The sequence below is a fragment of the Zonotrichia leucophrys genome, chromosome 2 (assembly GCF_028769735.1).
Source record: "Zonotrichia leucophrys gambelii isolate GWCS_2022_RI chromosome 2, RI_Zleu_2.0, whole genome shotgun sequence".
NCBI lineage: Eukaryota > Metazoa > Chordata > Aves > Passeriformes > Passerellidae > Zonotrichia > Zonotrichia leucophrys.
The window spans coordinates 53006350-53023556 of NC_088171.1; the positions used below are offsets into that span (position 1 = coordinate 53006350).

Genomic DNA, 17207 nt, shown 5'->3' on the forward strand with positions numbered 1-17207 from the left:
CAGATGCCATTCTGAACATGCTATTCCTTTTTAAAAGCTGGTTTTGACGCAGTAGGACCATTTGAAAAGCAGCCCCAGTCTGCACAGCTGCCAGACCTGGCCTTCGCCTTTCCTTGTCCCTCTGATCTGCTCAGAGGAAGGCTCCAATGGCATCCTCCTCATAAATAATCCCAGCTCAAGCAGCTCCTGTGGGGTCCCCTGGTATTCTTTGCCCTCCCCCTGATCCCACCTCCCATGTTCCTGTACTGTTCCTGATAACCCAAAGTAATCACAAAGGTAAATCAGACTCTGTTCCCAGGATCTACAGAACAAGCTCTCAGGTTGATCCCAGAATGATACTCATCTCTCCAATTCAGTCAGAACTTCTTGCACAGCTTTCCAGCTCCTCATACCAATATCTAGTTTCTTTGCTTTTTGGAAATTTTCCATTCCCATGACCTCTAGCCCTCTGAGAAGGGCTTTGGATCAAACCACTTTTTCCAGGTTTCAGCTGCCTTGCTGCAGTTAGTGATTCCACACCTCTCATCTGCCAGAGTCAGTCTCCAGCCTCTGTCAGGAAAGGAACATCTCTCCTCCATGTGGGAGCATTGTGCATCATAGCACTTTGCAGGAAAACTCACAGCACCAGGCAGTTAACAAGGTTCCTGCAAAGGAATCCTAGAGTGTTCCACAGGAGTAGGGCGATTTCCAGCAGAATGAGTAGAAAATCAGCTATATTTAAAGAATGGAATATAATAACTGCTCATGTCATATCTTACACTTGCCTTCCATACCTCTGTATCTCTAAAACTTCCTGGGTTCAGGAATTTTGTGGGAGATCTCATGAGGTGAAGTAAGGTCACAAATCCTACCACACCTGTATGCAGAACTTTGAAATAGGAGAAGGAGGCAACTGAGGTCTTTGGGATGTTATCACAGCCTGTAGACCCTGGCAGGATTTCAGGCCTTGAGGAGTAAAATGGGAAAAACACCATTTGCAACAGAGCCACTTTCAGCACAAGCAATGGGAACTGCTAATGAAGGACAAAGGGAACAAAAAAGAATGATTACCAGCTCCAGTATTTTATTGGTGAGTTTAACATCTGGTTAAACAATACATACATTTGGAACTAGACATCCAGTAGCTCCCATATACAAACAACCACGGTACCTTGGCAAATTCACAGGGCAGAAGGAAAAGCCATTTAAAGGATGCAGGCTCCCAGGAGCAGGACAGGCAGCAGTAGGTAAGCAGGTCAGCTGGAAGGAATGGGAGGGGAATGAAGGAGAGTGTGGGATATCCAAGCTCTAGGCATCTGCCTTCCCTAGCTCAAATTAACCAGCTGATTTCCCCAGGTGCTCTCTACAGAAGAAAGCTTCTCCAGAGGACAATTCACTGCACAGTATTATTCTGCTGCTCTGCACAGCTCACATGAATTTGTTTCCTAGGGAAATACTGCTCTCACCGGCAATTGCAGAGCCTGCTCAGGGAGATGTGCTGACTAATTCTGATGCCTAGAGATGTGTGAATCTCCTTTCCCTTTTCCCTCTCTCCCCAGCTACCCATTATGAGTTAGCATGTAAACAAGTGGCATTCACCCCATATTCACAGATCAGGAGTTTGTCAAGGAACAGGAACTTTCACTGGCTGTCATACCTAGCAGACACACAGAGAAGATTTTAATTCATTCCAATCCCAGGTGGACTGTTTGTGTTTTGCCAAAAATCCACTTTTCTCCCTCAGAGAGCATCAGATCTGCCCATGCCATATCCAACACAGCAGCACCCTGTGAATGCTCAGTAAGGTATCCATTTGGGTGGACAAGCACAGCATCTGCCTGCAGAAATCTGCTGCCAACTCTCATGGGTCTCAATCCACTGAAGGCAACACAACAATTTTCATTGATTTTAATAGATAGGGTAGATTTAAACAAATGTCACATGCAGAATTCATTCACACATCAAGCTCTAGTCACTGCTTAAATCTGACTGATTTGGGAGAAAATTGTACAGATATTTCTTTCTTGTTTCCAGCAGACTGAATTGTATCCAACTCCTGAATGAACATTTACCCAAACAAAGACTTAATTGTCAATATTGATTAGCTGCAATTATGTATACATTCACAACATATAAGCTCCCTTATTAAAAAATTGCCCAAATAATAAAATAGAAAAAAAAATACTATTTTGGTTTGAAAGAACAATTGCACAGACTGAAGTTGGCTTCTATATTAATACAGCACCAGCAGATGCTCTAATTAGAAAGTAGAAGGCAACCAGAGGAATTGTTAATAGCACTGTGCAGTGCTTAGGCTTCTAAAACTCAAATGCTTCTTTAGGGAAGTGATAATGTTTTCATATGTGATCCTGTGACTACACTAAAAATGCTAAAGACCCATTCCCACAGGTGTCATATGCAATAACCTGGGCTGGATTTGGCTGGGGTAGAGCTAATTTGATTCAGAGCAGCTAACATGGGGCTGTGCTTTGGATTTTGCTGGAAACAGTGTTGATAACACAGGGATGTTTTAGTTATTGCTAAGCTGTGTTTGCACAGTGTCAGGGCCTTTCCTGCTTCTCACCCCATCCTACCAGCAAGCAGGCTGGGGGCACAAGAATTTGGGAGTGGGCACAGCCAGGACAGCTGACCACAAAGCAATATTCCATACCTTTTGGCACATAAAGCTGGGGAAGGAGAATGAAGGGGAGACATTCAGAGTGAAGATGCTTGTTTTCCCAGGTAGCTGTGGTGTGTGATGTAGCTCTGATTTCCTGGGAGTGGCTGAACACCTGCCTGCACTGAATGAATTCCCTCTTTTGCTGTGCTTGCACGTGCAGCTTTTGCTTTATCTGTTAAACTGCCATTATCCCAATCCACATTTTTTCCCCCTCACTATTACCTTTCCGATTTTCTTCCCCATCCCACCGAGGTACAACAAGCAAGCAGCTGCCTGGTGCTTAGCTGCCAGCTGGGGTTAAACCACAATATGAACACATGGACATATTTGCAAATTGCTGTTTTCTACAATGCTATTCTAAATTCATCACTATTCCCAAATAATTTTTCTGTTTCCAGGACTGCATTAGTGATTTTCTTTTCTTAAATGCAAAATATTTATTATTTTTTGCTATGATCCACTCCCATGCTGAATTAGAACACAAATGAAGGAGAATAAAATGCTGCTTCCAGTACAAAACCAAAAATTAGGTTCAGTAGAGAGCAGGCAGGCAATGCATTACTTCAATGCATGTTTCTCATCTCTCCTGGGAAAAGATTTCTATGTTGGCACAGGGCACCAGAGAAACTGAATGAAATCAACATCTCTCTATCAAGAGACAAGATTCTTCTTCTCTTCTGGTTTGATACCAATACAGATTTAATTTGACCATAGCTGACTTCCAGTGTGAAAACCAGCCACCCCAAAAAAACCCAAAAAGCACACAAACCACCCCCTCCCAATACCTAACAGGCAAGACTACTAATTAGAGCAAACACACAGAACTATTCAGGGCAATTGGAAGAAAGGTCAAGACTGTGGTGGCACAAGTTCTGTATTTCAAGTAAAGAGGTGGAAAACTGAACTGGAACTTCATTCTCAAAAATAGTACATGAATACTATTGAGACATTTCATTTCCAGACATATCCGGAATGGGGGGACGGACCCTGGGAGAGAGAATTACATGTAGTATTTACAGTCCTGCAGGATCTACTGTCAGGGATATTCCCAGCTGAATCACAGGAAAGCTTGCTGTTGCTATGGTCCTAACTACCTGAAAGGACAGGGATGCATCAGAGCAGGGGAATTGCTTTGCTCTGGTGCAAACCAGAAGGCACAGGGCATAGCCCAGACTCTCCCAGAACACCTGGAGAGCCCAGGAATCACAAGTAGTCAAAAATAAGGTAATGAAACAGAAATAGCAACTGCTTGATGACAACAGTGAGTTCTAGCCCTACAGTTTTTCTGTCTGCCATGTTCTTCCTTCCCTAAGAGCAGCCTCAGGAATAGATTTTCTCTGGCTCCTCACAGTACTGTTGGATCACCTCGGCAAGGTCAAGACACCGCAAAATTCGCCATTTCTCAGCAGCCAGCTCCTCCTTGGAGACCTGGCCCAGCAGTTTCTTGGCAAAGAGGTTCTGATCCTGCATGAAAAGGCCCACGGAAGACCTTGGGGCTTCAGGGAAGTTCTCCAGGCAACCACTTGTGAAACAGAAGTTGATTTTCTTTTCACGTCTCATCCCTGGTCCTCTTTCTTCAATCCAAGTCAAGGGTCTAGCGGGAAGGAGCAGAGAAAAAGTATTAATTAAGAAATTGAATCAACAATTCTAAGTTGTTTGTGTTGTTTTCTTAGTGTTTACAGAAAATACTCTGATAAATGCAACATTTTTGAATATAAATTATTGCATATTTAGGCAATGTGTCCTGACCAACATGCCTTGTGGTTATAGAGCTCAACAGCAGGTAATAGTCTTAACTCTGCCACTGTTTCATGCCATGACTTTCAGCACTCCATCTAAGCTCTGTCCAGCTTTGCTCTCCCTATGCACAAAGTGAAGCAAGCAGCATCAAGCCACGTCGTAAGGAAGAGGGAAGTTTGTGGGCTGTTTGTTTGTGGACTTGGATGAAAAGTGCAGTTAAATGTCCAAATATTTTGTACATAATTCAGTCTCAGCTAAACTCAAAAGGCCCTCAAAGTCTAGTTATGCCTCCAGCAAGAACAGATTTAAGTCACACGGCTACATAATGATGACCCAGGTGGTACTATGCGAGCTGAACCCCAGTGAACAAATTCACTGACACAGACACATGTGTCCATGCTCTCTGAACTTTTAAAATCTTTCATTCTCATCACTGGGAGCATTGTGCTGATCCTAAAATTATACCTACACAGACTCTCAAGCAGGCCTTTCTTAATCAGAGCAGAGTCCTGTCTTACACCAACACGATAGCACAGTTTCCAAACCAGGCCTGGTGGTATTGGCTACTGACTTGCACAGCTCACACCTTCCTTCCCAACTTCCCCTCTTGGCTGAGGAAAAGGAGCCATGGGATATGCTGTGCCACTTCAGGGGTCTTAACAGACTCCTAGACCCAACACTGCAATGCCTTTGAGGAATGGCCCTCAACATCAGCCACAGTCACAATGCTCCCTGGTCTTTTGTCAGCTGCCTGAGTTGTACCATTGCCTTTCTGCAGCTCATTCATCAGCACTCACTACTGCCTGTGTTTAGAGGATGCACATTATTTTTCTTACTTGGTTATTGATGGCCCTTCCACAGTCCTTTATGGCCTACTTTAGTCTGCCACTCACAAATTATGAAGGCATCAACAGCCTGGAAGAATAAATTCTGTCTCCAAGTCCTGCCCATTAAATCTTCGGTATCATTAGACCTGGAAACAAAGCCCTTGTCAATCTGCTCTGAACACATTCTGCAGAATGCTCAGCTTAATGTTTCTGCACCTCTCATTTTTATGCTCTTGGATTCAGTTTCTATATTTAAATCATTATATCAATTATTCTTTGCTCACCTCTACTTCCACATCTCCACCACTTCCCCTACAAATTAAGCATGGTCAGATAAACCTGACTGAACAGAATGAAACAAGTGGAGGGGGAAAAAATACCCAAATCACAGCCTGCAAAAATGCCCCCAAAAAAATCTCAGAAGACTAATAAATGCAAAAGCACCATGTGTTTTAGGAAATCCCAGGTCTAGCCAGAAGGGTGTTTGGGGGGGCATATTGCTCAGTGTTTCCCGTGTTCCCATCCTACTTCCCTGAGCTACAGGAAGTAGGATCATTGATCTGGGTCAGAGACAGGCTGCTGAGCAAGCTGGGCTTTGCTCTGACTTGACAGAGCTGGTTTCATATTCCTATGATAGTAAAGAGTCACAGAGGGTTCAGGCCACTGTTACTCAAAGCTGCTTTATCTCAGGTGGGTAGACATGAAGAAACCACTGGGCAGGCACAGGCAAAGATTTCCATCATGTAATAGCAAAGAGCTCTTGATATGATCCAAAACAGGCCCTGTCAGTGCAGGATCACCTCCCTGGGGTGATCCAGAGCAGATGCACACCAGTGATCAGGCTCAAGTGTATGCCCTCTGCTCTAGCTTGGGAAGCCACTGAACCAGAAGCACAAACATGCAGAGTGGGCAGAATTTATTCAAAGTGATTAGAATGACTGATTTAGATCAGTGAGGAGGAAAATGTTGGATTTACTAATAGATTTATCTTCTTCTGCAATTGGATTTTTAGCCACATTCCCAAAGAGAGGTTAATTCTACTTGATTGGTAAGCAAAATGTATCCATTTTTAATTAGCAACAACTTCTACTCTGAAATAAACCTCTTGTTCTGCTATAAAGATAAGTATGTTGCAAGTGTACACATTAAGCAATTTTGTAGCTTAAGAAACAGATTTGTATTTTTTATCAAAATTGTAAAGGGCTGTAGCTTTTTTCATAGACAATTTATCCACTTTCATTAAAGATTTGTATCAAAGTATTATCTGGCTACAGATACATTTAGTTATTTAGAAGCATTAGTAGAGCTACTTACAGGCAACAAATTCAACGTTTTTGATATAAGAATAAAGCTGGGTTACTTATGTTGGGTAGTTGAAGAAAATTTAATCAAGCACTAACAAACCACCTTTATACTGACTGCAAAGCAAATGGTCTGCAGTGAAGAAAACACCCTGACTTTCTATGGCCATTTTGTCTTTCCAAATTCTAAACTGATAGCATTTTCTCAGCTACACTGAGAAAAACTTTTTGCTTTCCTAACTCCCTTTTCCTCAAATAATGAGTGAACCTCACTGGACTGCAACAGTTCAACAAACCAATATGAAGACAACACTCTTTGTACTGCCAGACGAATTAAGCTGGTTTCATGCTTGAAAGAATTCTGGGTCCACTCAGCTTAAAATTTTATGCAGTGACTTCTGCAGAAAGCATCTGTGACATCATTTTCTATGAATGTTCAATTTGAAGATATTTTATTAGACTCTGTAAGCTTAGCTCTCCATATAAACATAATTTCAAATGTTTCTTGCCAGTATATGTTTAGGAAATGTCTTTAACTTCTTTTAAACATCTTCCTTTTAACTCTTTGAAAATGCCAATATTTTCAATTTATTGTTAAATCAATGAGAGGCCCCCTCAGGTTGGATAAGAATTAGACAATTGGACCCTATCCCTAGTTAACATTAAAAGAAGTGCTGCCCAAATCATTATCTCTCCAGCTTGCACTAAAAATTGATTTCTGACATTTACTGAATCCAAGCTTTGTAATGCTGGGACAGGAGCTGCGGTCCCAGACCAGACGCGCTGTCAGTAGAGGCTTGGCTCTTCCTGGATTGCTCAATGCTGTATCACAGAGAGCTGTCAGCTCAGCTGTCTTGGACACACAACAGAGGCAGAGGTCATCTCTCAAATAGCTGGGTGCAGGCATTAACACACACCTCCAAAATCCACCCAGAGCCAGACAGGCAGCGAGGGTGGGCTGCGCACTGGAGACAGACTATACCCTTTACACAAATCCCTGCTTAACAAGCAGAACACAGGCTCCTGCATTCTGCACCTGCTGTATTTTCCAAGGCAGAAAATAGGATGAATTAACCTGATTTCTCAAGGTTACTGTATTATGTCTTTCAAAAAAGGATGGGGTAGCTCTCATGAAAGGTACAGACCTTTCCCATCCTTCAGCAAAATAAAGGTTGGGAAAATTAGATCCGTAACACCACCACCATTACTGCTGGGCCATAACTTCACTTGACAGAGAGTGGGCCAAATTCTCTACAGCAGTAACTCCCCTGACGTCAGTGGGGGAAGGTCAGCAGGAAATATGGCCCCAGCACTGAACACAATACAGGAACGCTATGTAATTTTCCACCCACCCTAAATTATCCCAGGGGCATAAAACTGACTGTCCCCAAAGTTATTAAAACACTCATGGTGAGAAAACATTGGTCTATACAAATAGTAGTGGCCAAGAGAAGCAAATATTGGTTAGTGTAGAGGAGCAGGAAAAAAAAAAAGCAATCCAGAACCTGTTCTGTATGCAGCAAATATCATACATAGCAGCTAAGGACTACCCAGGAGACAGGACAGCCAGGGAAATGTTTAAACCACCCGCTAGTTCCATCTGCTGGATTCAGTTCAAAATCTCACCCTATCTAGATCTTCACAGCTACTTATGTTACTAGCAAATTGCTAAGAGGGTAAACAGAGCTTGTATACAGAGTTCTGTCCTCTCACAAGTGCATTTCAAAAGGAATTGGAAATGCTGTTTTATTTAAAGAGAGAGGAAGATTGCTAAGACAAGATGATAATCCCATGATAAACTGCAATGGGTTTGTAGAGTGGCTGATGAAATGCTTAATGTGGTGAAGTTGAGAGTTTAAAGGAGTCCTGATTATTCACTCCTCAAATAGCTAGTCCTTCAGGTTATTACTTTAACTACATATTTATCTAAAATGCTGGGCTAGGTTTGGGTTTCTTAAGAGGTCTATCAGCATATCTGCAATCAAAAAAGAAAGAAAAAAAAAGAATAAGGAGCTCCATCACCACTGGATAATTTCTCTCTACCTTTTCATATCAGATAATTCTCAAATTGTATCTGGTTGCTTTAAACTGATGTTGTAAGTAACTTCAATTTATTTGAAAGGACATGAACTTTGCACAGATGGCCCAGAATGACCAAACCTGAGAGTTTTTACCACACTCTGGACCAAGCTGAGTAGTCATGCAACAGAATGAAATACTGGGGACTTACTTCATAGTTATAATATATCACTTTTTAGCAAGGCTATTAAAAATATCCTAATTGATAGGAAGGATATTGTCACTGCATAATAAAAGGGAGATCAAACTCAATATTATAAAATGCATCTTTAAAAGATATGCACACTTTCATGCCAGCCTCCACCCCTTCTGTTGCCACAAGAGGAGAAGAGAATGCAGAACTCCTGCAGGCAGAAGTCCTGCAGATGATGAGGAGCCTGGCTCATGTGGTGCCACAGACATTACTCACTTCTTGTTTGCTGTCTGAAAGTGAACAGTCATTCTGGAATAATTCTTATCCTTCTGCTTCTCTCTGGTGGCAGAGGTAACAGTGAGGTCTCCAAAGAGGTCAATGAGCCACGTCAGACGGGCAATTCCACTGAAAGCTGGGAATCCTGATTTGTTTTCATCAAGGACACTGCCTAGTGGAAGAGAAACTCTTGAGGAACAGGAAACAAAATAATGTCTTCTGCATAGGAAAGGATGAAGAAACTGCAGTGTTGCAGGCTTAAAGATCAGGGTGTAGAAAGGTCAGTGGATGGACTGAGTAGGAAAGTCAATAAACACATTTCATGTCGAAATGGATCAGTTGACAAGCTGTGGCAGAGAAGGCTGCACAAAGTACATATACAACAAACCCTTCAGGACGTGTTGAGGACAGAAGGGTGTATGTGGATTCAACAAGGGAATTATCCAAAACCAGCACCTGTGTCTCTACTCAGTTTATAGACAGTCCTGTGTGAAAGGACTGAATGAAGTCTGGCAGCACTGGTATCCCTGGGGATCAAATCCAGATGGACTTTTGATTTGTTCAGAGCTACTGACCTGTGAAATGCAATGTTCCCTTCACCAGGTCTTTCCCAATCACCTCTTTTTTTAGCTGCTTGTACTCTTCAGTAAGAAGTTCAATATGCTCCACATGGAGTACTTTACCTGCCATTCAAATAACAAAACAAGACAAAAACCACAAAAACAACAACAACAAAAAAAAAATCAGGACAGATTAAATAAAAGTTTTCTGCGTGAATCAAAGTCATGTCTAAACAGTAAAAGCTTCACTAGCCACCAGTGGGAACTCATGCAGAAATATTCATGCATGGCTCACACACTGATGTCAGGAAGAAAATCAAACATGGAAACATGGGCTCTGAGCTAAAGCATCAATTTGGGTTAAGGATTTTCAGGAGACAACCAATACAGAGACTGCAGGAACAGCAGCCACTATGTTTAACAGAAACTCTGTAATGAAAGCCAGCACCCAGCTGAGGCTGAAACTTGAGTCTTCACAGTCAAGGATGGATTAATTCTTGGCCTCTTTCCCCTCACATTTCCTTGTTCTGCATTTTTCCTCCCAGGCCAGTAGGAAAGAAAAAGAAAGGGGAAAAATAGCATAATGCTCAGACCCAGATTGGAACAATATGTTAAGGAATACCTCCCTAACTGCAATGAATTGGGCTACTTTGAAATAGAGGTTATCCAATACAAGTTAAATGTGTCCTTCATTCAGTATGTTCTGGAAGATTTCCAGGAGAATCATTGTAGATTGCCAACAGTAACTGCTGCTGCTTCAAAAAAAAAAAAAAAAGCCATAAATTCTGCTCACTGGGAAACCATTTGGTGAGCAACAAGGCAGTAACTGGTGTTGGTACAGGGAAACAGCAAAGCAGAAATCCTACACCTCCAGTGTTTCAGGACAAAAGTCACAAAGGAGATTTTTAAGAAGCAGTGGTATAAAAAGTGCAGTTTGTCCAAATGATTTGCACTCCACTTCTGCCCAGCACTGCTCTTCCCCTTACAGTCCCATTCATCCCCACTGGCCCCAGCTGATTGCCAGCTTCTGACCCTGTGCACCACTGGGATGGGACCACACACTTTCTGGAAATAAAGAGATTTTCCTTATAGACAAGCTGTCTTTCAGACAGGAATGCCTTGCTAGCCTACAGCAGCATGAGCAGCTGTGTGAGCCAGCACATCACAAATGCTGGAAGCTGGGAGAGCTGTCTGCAGTTTCATTTCCAGGGAGTGAGAGGACAGGGAATTGCACAAGTTCAATAGCTGCACTCGTCAAGTGCTTTACTATCACAGTGACAGAAGTTTTCCTCTTTAACTGCATTCTAAGTGTCCCAAATAGAGGCTAGAGTTTTTGTGAGGGCAAACATACCCTACTCCTAGCATTGAAATTTGTGTGTTTGTTCCTCTGTTGGCACAAGTCTTACATCCTAGAGTGGCACATCTCTGAGACAGTCATACTCCCTTGCATGTGATGACTAAAAGTAGGCTGGAGACTTGCCTTTGAGTTAGTGCCTTTGGTGCTACCCAACAGGTAAAACTGCTTACATGCTTGAGAACAAATGTGTTACCTTTCTGCTCAGCCATCTCCCAGAGCTCATGGGCTGCCTTAGCAGACAAAGCCATGGGGTACTCAACAAGGACATGTTTCCCAGCTTCTAAGAACATTCTGAAAGGGATAAAAGATCAGCCATTAAAAAGAATATTATCCTAATCCTCTCTCACCATGCAAGCTGCTTCTCATTCCCACAGCCAGCTTCACATGGAGACATGCACAACATGGAGTAACAGAAACAAATGGCAACTTTCCTAGGAATGATGGTGTTGTGGCTACATTATGCACTTAAACAGCAGGGGAGTGGGGTTTTAATTCTTCTTTTGGCACAGAATTCCCTCACTCACCTACATCAAGTTGCTAAAATGCTACAGCATTAAGCACTGCAATTTCTGACTTACCAACATGTAAGAATTTGGAGTGGGGCACTGGACTACCCTTCCACAATATAATCTGTGAGGAAAGGCTTTAAATCCTGTTTTAAGCTGCCTTCCATCAAACACAGGCCTAGAGGTGCAGAAATGGAATTACTTGGGAAATTAATGCATCTTAAATCCTACTCTCTTCCAGGGCTTATTGGTGCTCTAGGGAACTCACTATCATTCACTTCAGGCTTCTAGTCTGGCAGTCTTTCCTCAGTGTTCATATCTTCTCCTGCAACAGCTTTACACAGCTCCTGTGTGCTTCTAAAATAGAGGGAAAAGGGGAAAAAGAACAGGGAGAAAACCCCCCAAAATACCTGATGGTTTCTTCATGGCTTTTGTTCTCTGTGCTGATGAAGGCTGCATGGATGTCTTTGTTTTTCAGAGCATCTTCCAGGCTAATCTGCTTAGCGTCATTAATATTGCCAAAACTTCTCCTGTACATTTAGCATAAATACAACCAGAGCATAACTGTCACAGTCCATTCTTCCCAAGCACATGTTGCATAGCAGTACTTAAAAATTGTTCCCATGGACCACTGTCTCACTGAGTTCAACCAGGGTATAACAACCAATTTTTATCCAGGAAGAGCATGAGCACTTACAGACAAAAGTGGAATGGAGAAGAGAACCAAAAAAAATGGACCACCGTGCAGGTGGTGGTATCAGTCCAGAAACTGGCCTGCTATTGAACTGTCACATCCTTTTTGGTTCTGGTGTGTTGGTTTTGAATAAGCATTATAACCAAAGAGATGTAAAAGAGTGACTTGAAAGAGGACAGTGCTCCTAAGGGAGAACTTCTCCCCACCATCCTGGACAACGTGGACAAAAGCACTGGAGATGACAGGGATGCACACAACCGCAAGCACAGACAAGCAGGAGAGGGACAAAGCAGATGCTTGGCTGGGATGGCTTACCTTGCAACACACACAGCATGTCAGTGCTAAGGGGAAAGCTCTCTTGGGCAGTAAGCTGAGCACAGCTCCAGCTGAAAATGAAAAAGATACAATCCCTCCAAAAGCCCTTTGCATTACTACTGGCTGGAACAGTGTTAGGAGAGGTGACAGAGGGCAGGAAAGCAGGCTACAAGCAGGACTTGAAAGCAAAGACAGGTGGTGATTGTCTGTGATGGGGATGCAAGGAAGATTTCTGTGAATCATGCATTTTAACAGCATTGTTTCCCACAAAAAACCAGTGGTAGAAACCCTATCTTCAGTGCTCTTCAAGGTTACCTGTAGCACTGACAGAGGCATCAGAGAACCAAAAATGTATTTGGCAGGAAAAAAAAGTGGGTGACCTGATCAGTCCTTTCTGTCTCAAACAATGCAGCACAATTTAGATATAGCTGGAAAAATACATTCACAACCTGAGAGCCATTAAAGGTACTGCCTAACTGTTTCAAACTTTTATGCTCCACTGTAATGGGTCAGACAGTCCAGCAGGAACGCTCAGAGGAAGGTCCACACTAAATTTCCACCATTCCAAACTAGTGAGAAAAACTCTTGTTCTTAAGAAGCATAAGAGGGATAAAAAACAATCTTACTGCATGTAGCAAATAATGGCATTTTCTTCAAATAATTACAGGTTCAATACCTGGTTTAAAAAAAATACTAGATTTTTTTTTATGAAATTGGAGTATTGGGGGCATTAAAACATGTTTTTGCAAAAGAACTTTTTAAAACTCTGCAAAAATTACTTTTTTAGCATTTCTAGAAGTGCCAAGCAGACATGAGATCATTAGTGCACTTATTATCTGCACAACCTTAAATCTACAGGAAATTCCAGTCAGACAATTTCTTGTTATCACACACATTCTACAGAAAAACATCTCTCAGTTTTTATTTTAGTAATTTCTGAAAGATCTCTCACTAGGGTAACCTATTTGTTCCCTCTTGCAAATCTTTCTGCACTCTCTTCTGAGCTGCCACTCAGAATGACAGGCATATTTGCACAAATTTTCCCTTCTTGGCTTGAAAAAAAAGAAAAAACATTGCAATATAGATATTAGACATGGTAAGATGAAATTTCTAACCTGGATACAAATCCAATGAGTTTCAGGTGCTCAGAAGGGCTGGAAGGCATCGGATTCATCAAGTCTCGAATTCGTGCTAAGCCAGCAATTCCAACTCCAACCACCACTGTCCCAAACATTTTGCTAATCTGGCCAAAAGGAAAAAAAAGACAACTTTTTTTTTTTTCTTGTAAGAGGGACAAGTGCAACTGGGAAGGAAGGTGTGAGAATGGATACTCTTGAACTCTGCTGTCATAGCACCGAACCTTATTCAGGTGTCAGCAACCAACTAACAGATGTGATGCTATAGGCTACTGAGCTCATTCACATCCCATTGAAATGGGATCCAGCAGTTCAGCCTGTCACAGGACTGGTCTTGAGATTTGTATTTAACAGCTATTAAATCACAGCTCCAGCAAAGTTCTTCCTTTCCGTGAATAGAAGGCAGACTTCAAAAGTGAGACATTCTTCTATTTATAGCGCCACTTCCAAGCTGGAAAGGAGCCAAAAGGTTCTGCAACCCCAGCAGAGCTTTATATAAACCCTGCTGACTTCCTGAATGTCTGCAGCATGGTGCCACACACACAGTCCCACTGATTCTCAGCAGCATGGCTGGAATTCTTTGGGACAGGAAGCAGGGAGCATCTTTGCTCTCCCCACATAACCACCAGCACAGCCTACAATGCCAAGCTGTAATCAGCCACCAAAGCTGATCAACATGCTTGCTTGACATTTCCATGCCCAAAGAAAGCTCTGCCATCTCTTTAATGACAAGCAGGCATCTCTTTAAGATTTACATCTCCCAAATGCAATTGCTGACACAAGTGCATGGTATGGAGGGTGAGAGAGGTATTGCACTCACTGGCTGGGCCCTGGGCCTCTGGCAATGAATTCTTCTGTGGGTCTTATGATTTGCTGTTGATCTGCAGAAGCCCTTGACAACTGATGAAACCTTTCAAACCTACACTGTTCCAGTACCCTGAGGACTACAAACACTTTGTAAATTAATTGAAGATTTACAGGAAAATGGTCAAAAACGAGTCAGATCAGATCCTCTTCATTTTTTGTTCCCTCCATCTCATGAAAGCACCCCTTCAATCTCTGTTTCTTGTTTCAGTCTTCTTCCTGCCACTGCCAATCCCTTCACTTGAGTGAACTCTTCAGATTGTTTACACTACTTGGCTGCAGCCCTTCCCATCTTCCTGAGATTGAGATGGGCAAATGGACAACCCCTTAACTCCTCCTTGTTCCTCTTGTCTGACAGGATCACAGCGCAGCAACAAAGTGACTGTTTTGGCACTGCAAGAAGTTGACAGCTGCTGGCACAAAGGAAAAAAGATCCCCCCTCCAATCACATGCCATATCTGTATTTTGTTTCCTTTAAGCTCTTGCCTACAGTGCTGAATGCCACCCATTTTACATATGCCAAAAAGATACAAAGGTAAAACACAGAGCAGCATGTTTAGTGTAAGAAAATATATTAGTGATACATCAAAGAGTTCTCTAGGAGAATTACAGTGACATTTTATTACCAAGTATTTGAGGTACGGCAGAATGACACTATTCACCAGGGAAGAGAAGCGTGTAGGGCTGAGGTGCAGGGTGAGGGGGGGTGTGGTAAAAGAGGACAATATAAACTCAAAACTCATTTTCAGTACCACCCACAGGCAGAGTCCTGGTCTGGGCTCTCCATCACATTTGCTTTTCTCTGTGGCCAAAGAGAAAAAAAGAGACAGACTTGCAGAATGACCTCAGCTGGAAGGAGCCCCAGAAGGTCACTCGGATGCCCACAGCATGGCTCTCCATGCTGAGTTATGACTGCCCCCACGGCTGGCAACCCTTTAACCTCCCATGCCCCTGCCACAGCATTTGGCCTCTATCACAGCAAGAAGTTCTTTTAGTATTTTAAGGCTCCAAACAGCCATGATCATTGAGACTTTTAAAAGGGCTTATGGTCGTTCATGTACTCTGAGTTAGATGCACAGGAGAAATACCAAGATACTCTGAAGAGGTCAAAACAACAAAAAACATTTTACTGGCAACTTTAGAAAATCAGACAAATTTGGCAAGTTTAGCGCAACATGCAATCAACAGAAAACACTTTTTAAAGCATTAATGTGGCTCATTCAACTTTCAAACTCAAAGACAGTTCAATTTGAAGTTACTCCAAAGTCCAATAAGAGGGAATTAGAAGAGAGAGCGAGAAAGAAAGAAAACCAGAAAAGATATAGAAAAAACCAAACATAGCTACCAGCTCCTGGGTTCCAGCGGTGCACAGACACACATTCCAAGAGGCAGTACAGCCAAGATATCCGACTGCCTTGTGTTGGGCCTTAAATACCCCTTGGCCTTCCTGGGCCCTTCCCCCAGGTGGGACCTCTGGTCATTTGGCCACTCAGGAGCCGAGCTGGGGGCTCCAGAGGTGGGGTGGAGCCTTGCCTGTGCTGTGCCAGGGATTGGCAGCCACTGCCAGGCTGGGATACAGGCTCCAGGGTGGGGGTGTACAGGGCAGGGCACTGCCCCTTCCTCCACACACATGCAGCCCATGACATCTCAAGACATCAATCTTTCCAGTCTCTCACAAGTCCAGCTTGAAAAGAGCTGATCAGGAGTTTACTTTAAGTTCAGAAATTCTCAAGGTTAATGGAGTGTTAAGCTGTTAATATTTTCCCATTGCCTTACGCGGGATTGGGAGTTGGAGTTGTAGAGCAAACAAACTGAACCTCCTACAGTCATGTTGCTTCCAAAAACTACTTATTTTTTTTCTTTTTTTTTCTTTTTTTTTGCTGGTGAGCTGCTGACCTCTGCTTCAACAAAGTGGAGAAAGTGGGGAAAGACTACCTTCTACAGGGAACAAAGAATGTCTCTCTGCAGATGCTCAGGTAGCTGAACATTAATATTTTTGCCTCTCCTTTGTAAAAAGAATTTCCTAGTTTCTTCTGATCTCCTCAAAATGAGCATTTAAGAGAAGCAAGATGATTTCAACCCAAGAACAAAACCTGTTACTGTGCAGCCTGCTGCCATAGCAACCAGCCATTTGGTCCAGGTCAAGGGTTGCGGGGCTAATACACCAAAAGAAACAGCCATTAAATGCATGCTCTGGAACCTCTGCTTACACACGTAGTTAACAGAAAAATTGCTGTGTTTGCACCCCTGCTGCAGCTTTTTATTACCCTTATTTTGCTCACACACCAAAATCTGCAGCTGCCCAAGGAAAAAAGTAAATTAGGTGTTTTACAGAACTGTTACAAACCAGGTAAGAGCAGAATAGAGAATTCTCATCTGAGAGCCCAGATGAATATATAAAAGTTTACTTCTTCTCTCAAACCTTTACAGGAAGATAACAGCCATAATAATCTTTCAAGTACAAAAACGATGAAGTAGGAAGCCCAAACCACAAACTGCTCTGCATGCCTTTCACACCTTTTTCTTAAAAGCAGTGAGTTAAAGCTTTAATAAAAAAGACTTCAGAGGCATTTTCAAGGCTTTTCAGAAACTTTGGTTCCTGTCATACTGAAAAAGTGTCATATTGTAAGTGATGCAACAGTATCCAAAAGCATTTTCTCCACCCTTTCCTAATTGGCTGTGTGAAAGCAAAGAGAGCTGGTGTGAAGTTTAGGAGATGTCTTTCATGCTCACATGCTGTTTCTAAGGAATGCCTCTCAC

General features: G+C 42.5%; 1 protein-coding gene across 2 annotated transcripts in view; it reads right to left on the bottom strand.

The window, feature by feature from the left end:
* Positions 1-1043: 1043 nt before the first annotated feature.
* The window catches only part of BLVRA (biliverdin reductase A), a 29182-nt gene continuing 13018 nt past the window's right edge, over positions 1044-17207 (bottom strand). Inside the window, exons 1-7 of one of the 2 annotated variants that reach the window (XM_064705005.1) lie at positions 15793-15816; positions 13563-13690; positions 11849-11968; positions 11126-11223; positions 9591-9698; positions 9016-9187; positions 3519-4253 (exon numbers count right to left, since the gene is read on the bottom strand). In XM_064705005.1, coding sequence (XP_064561075.1) covers positions 3980-4253; positions 9016-9187; positions 9591-9698; positions 11126-11223; positions 11849-11968; positions 13563-13681 — 891 coding nt within the window. In that variant the 5' untranslated portion in view covers positions 13682-13690; positions 15793-15816 and the 3' untranslated portion in view covers positions 3519-3979. Of the gene's footprint in view, positions 4254-9015; positions 9188-9590; positions 9699-11125; positions 11224-11848; positions 11969-13562; positions 13691-15792; positions 15817-17207 lie in introns of those variants that run through there. The other variant, XM_064705002.1, reaches the window with a different exon arrangement.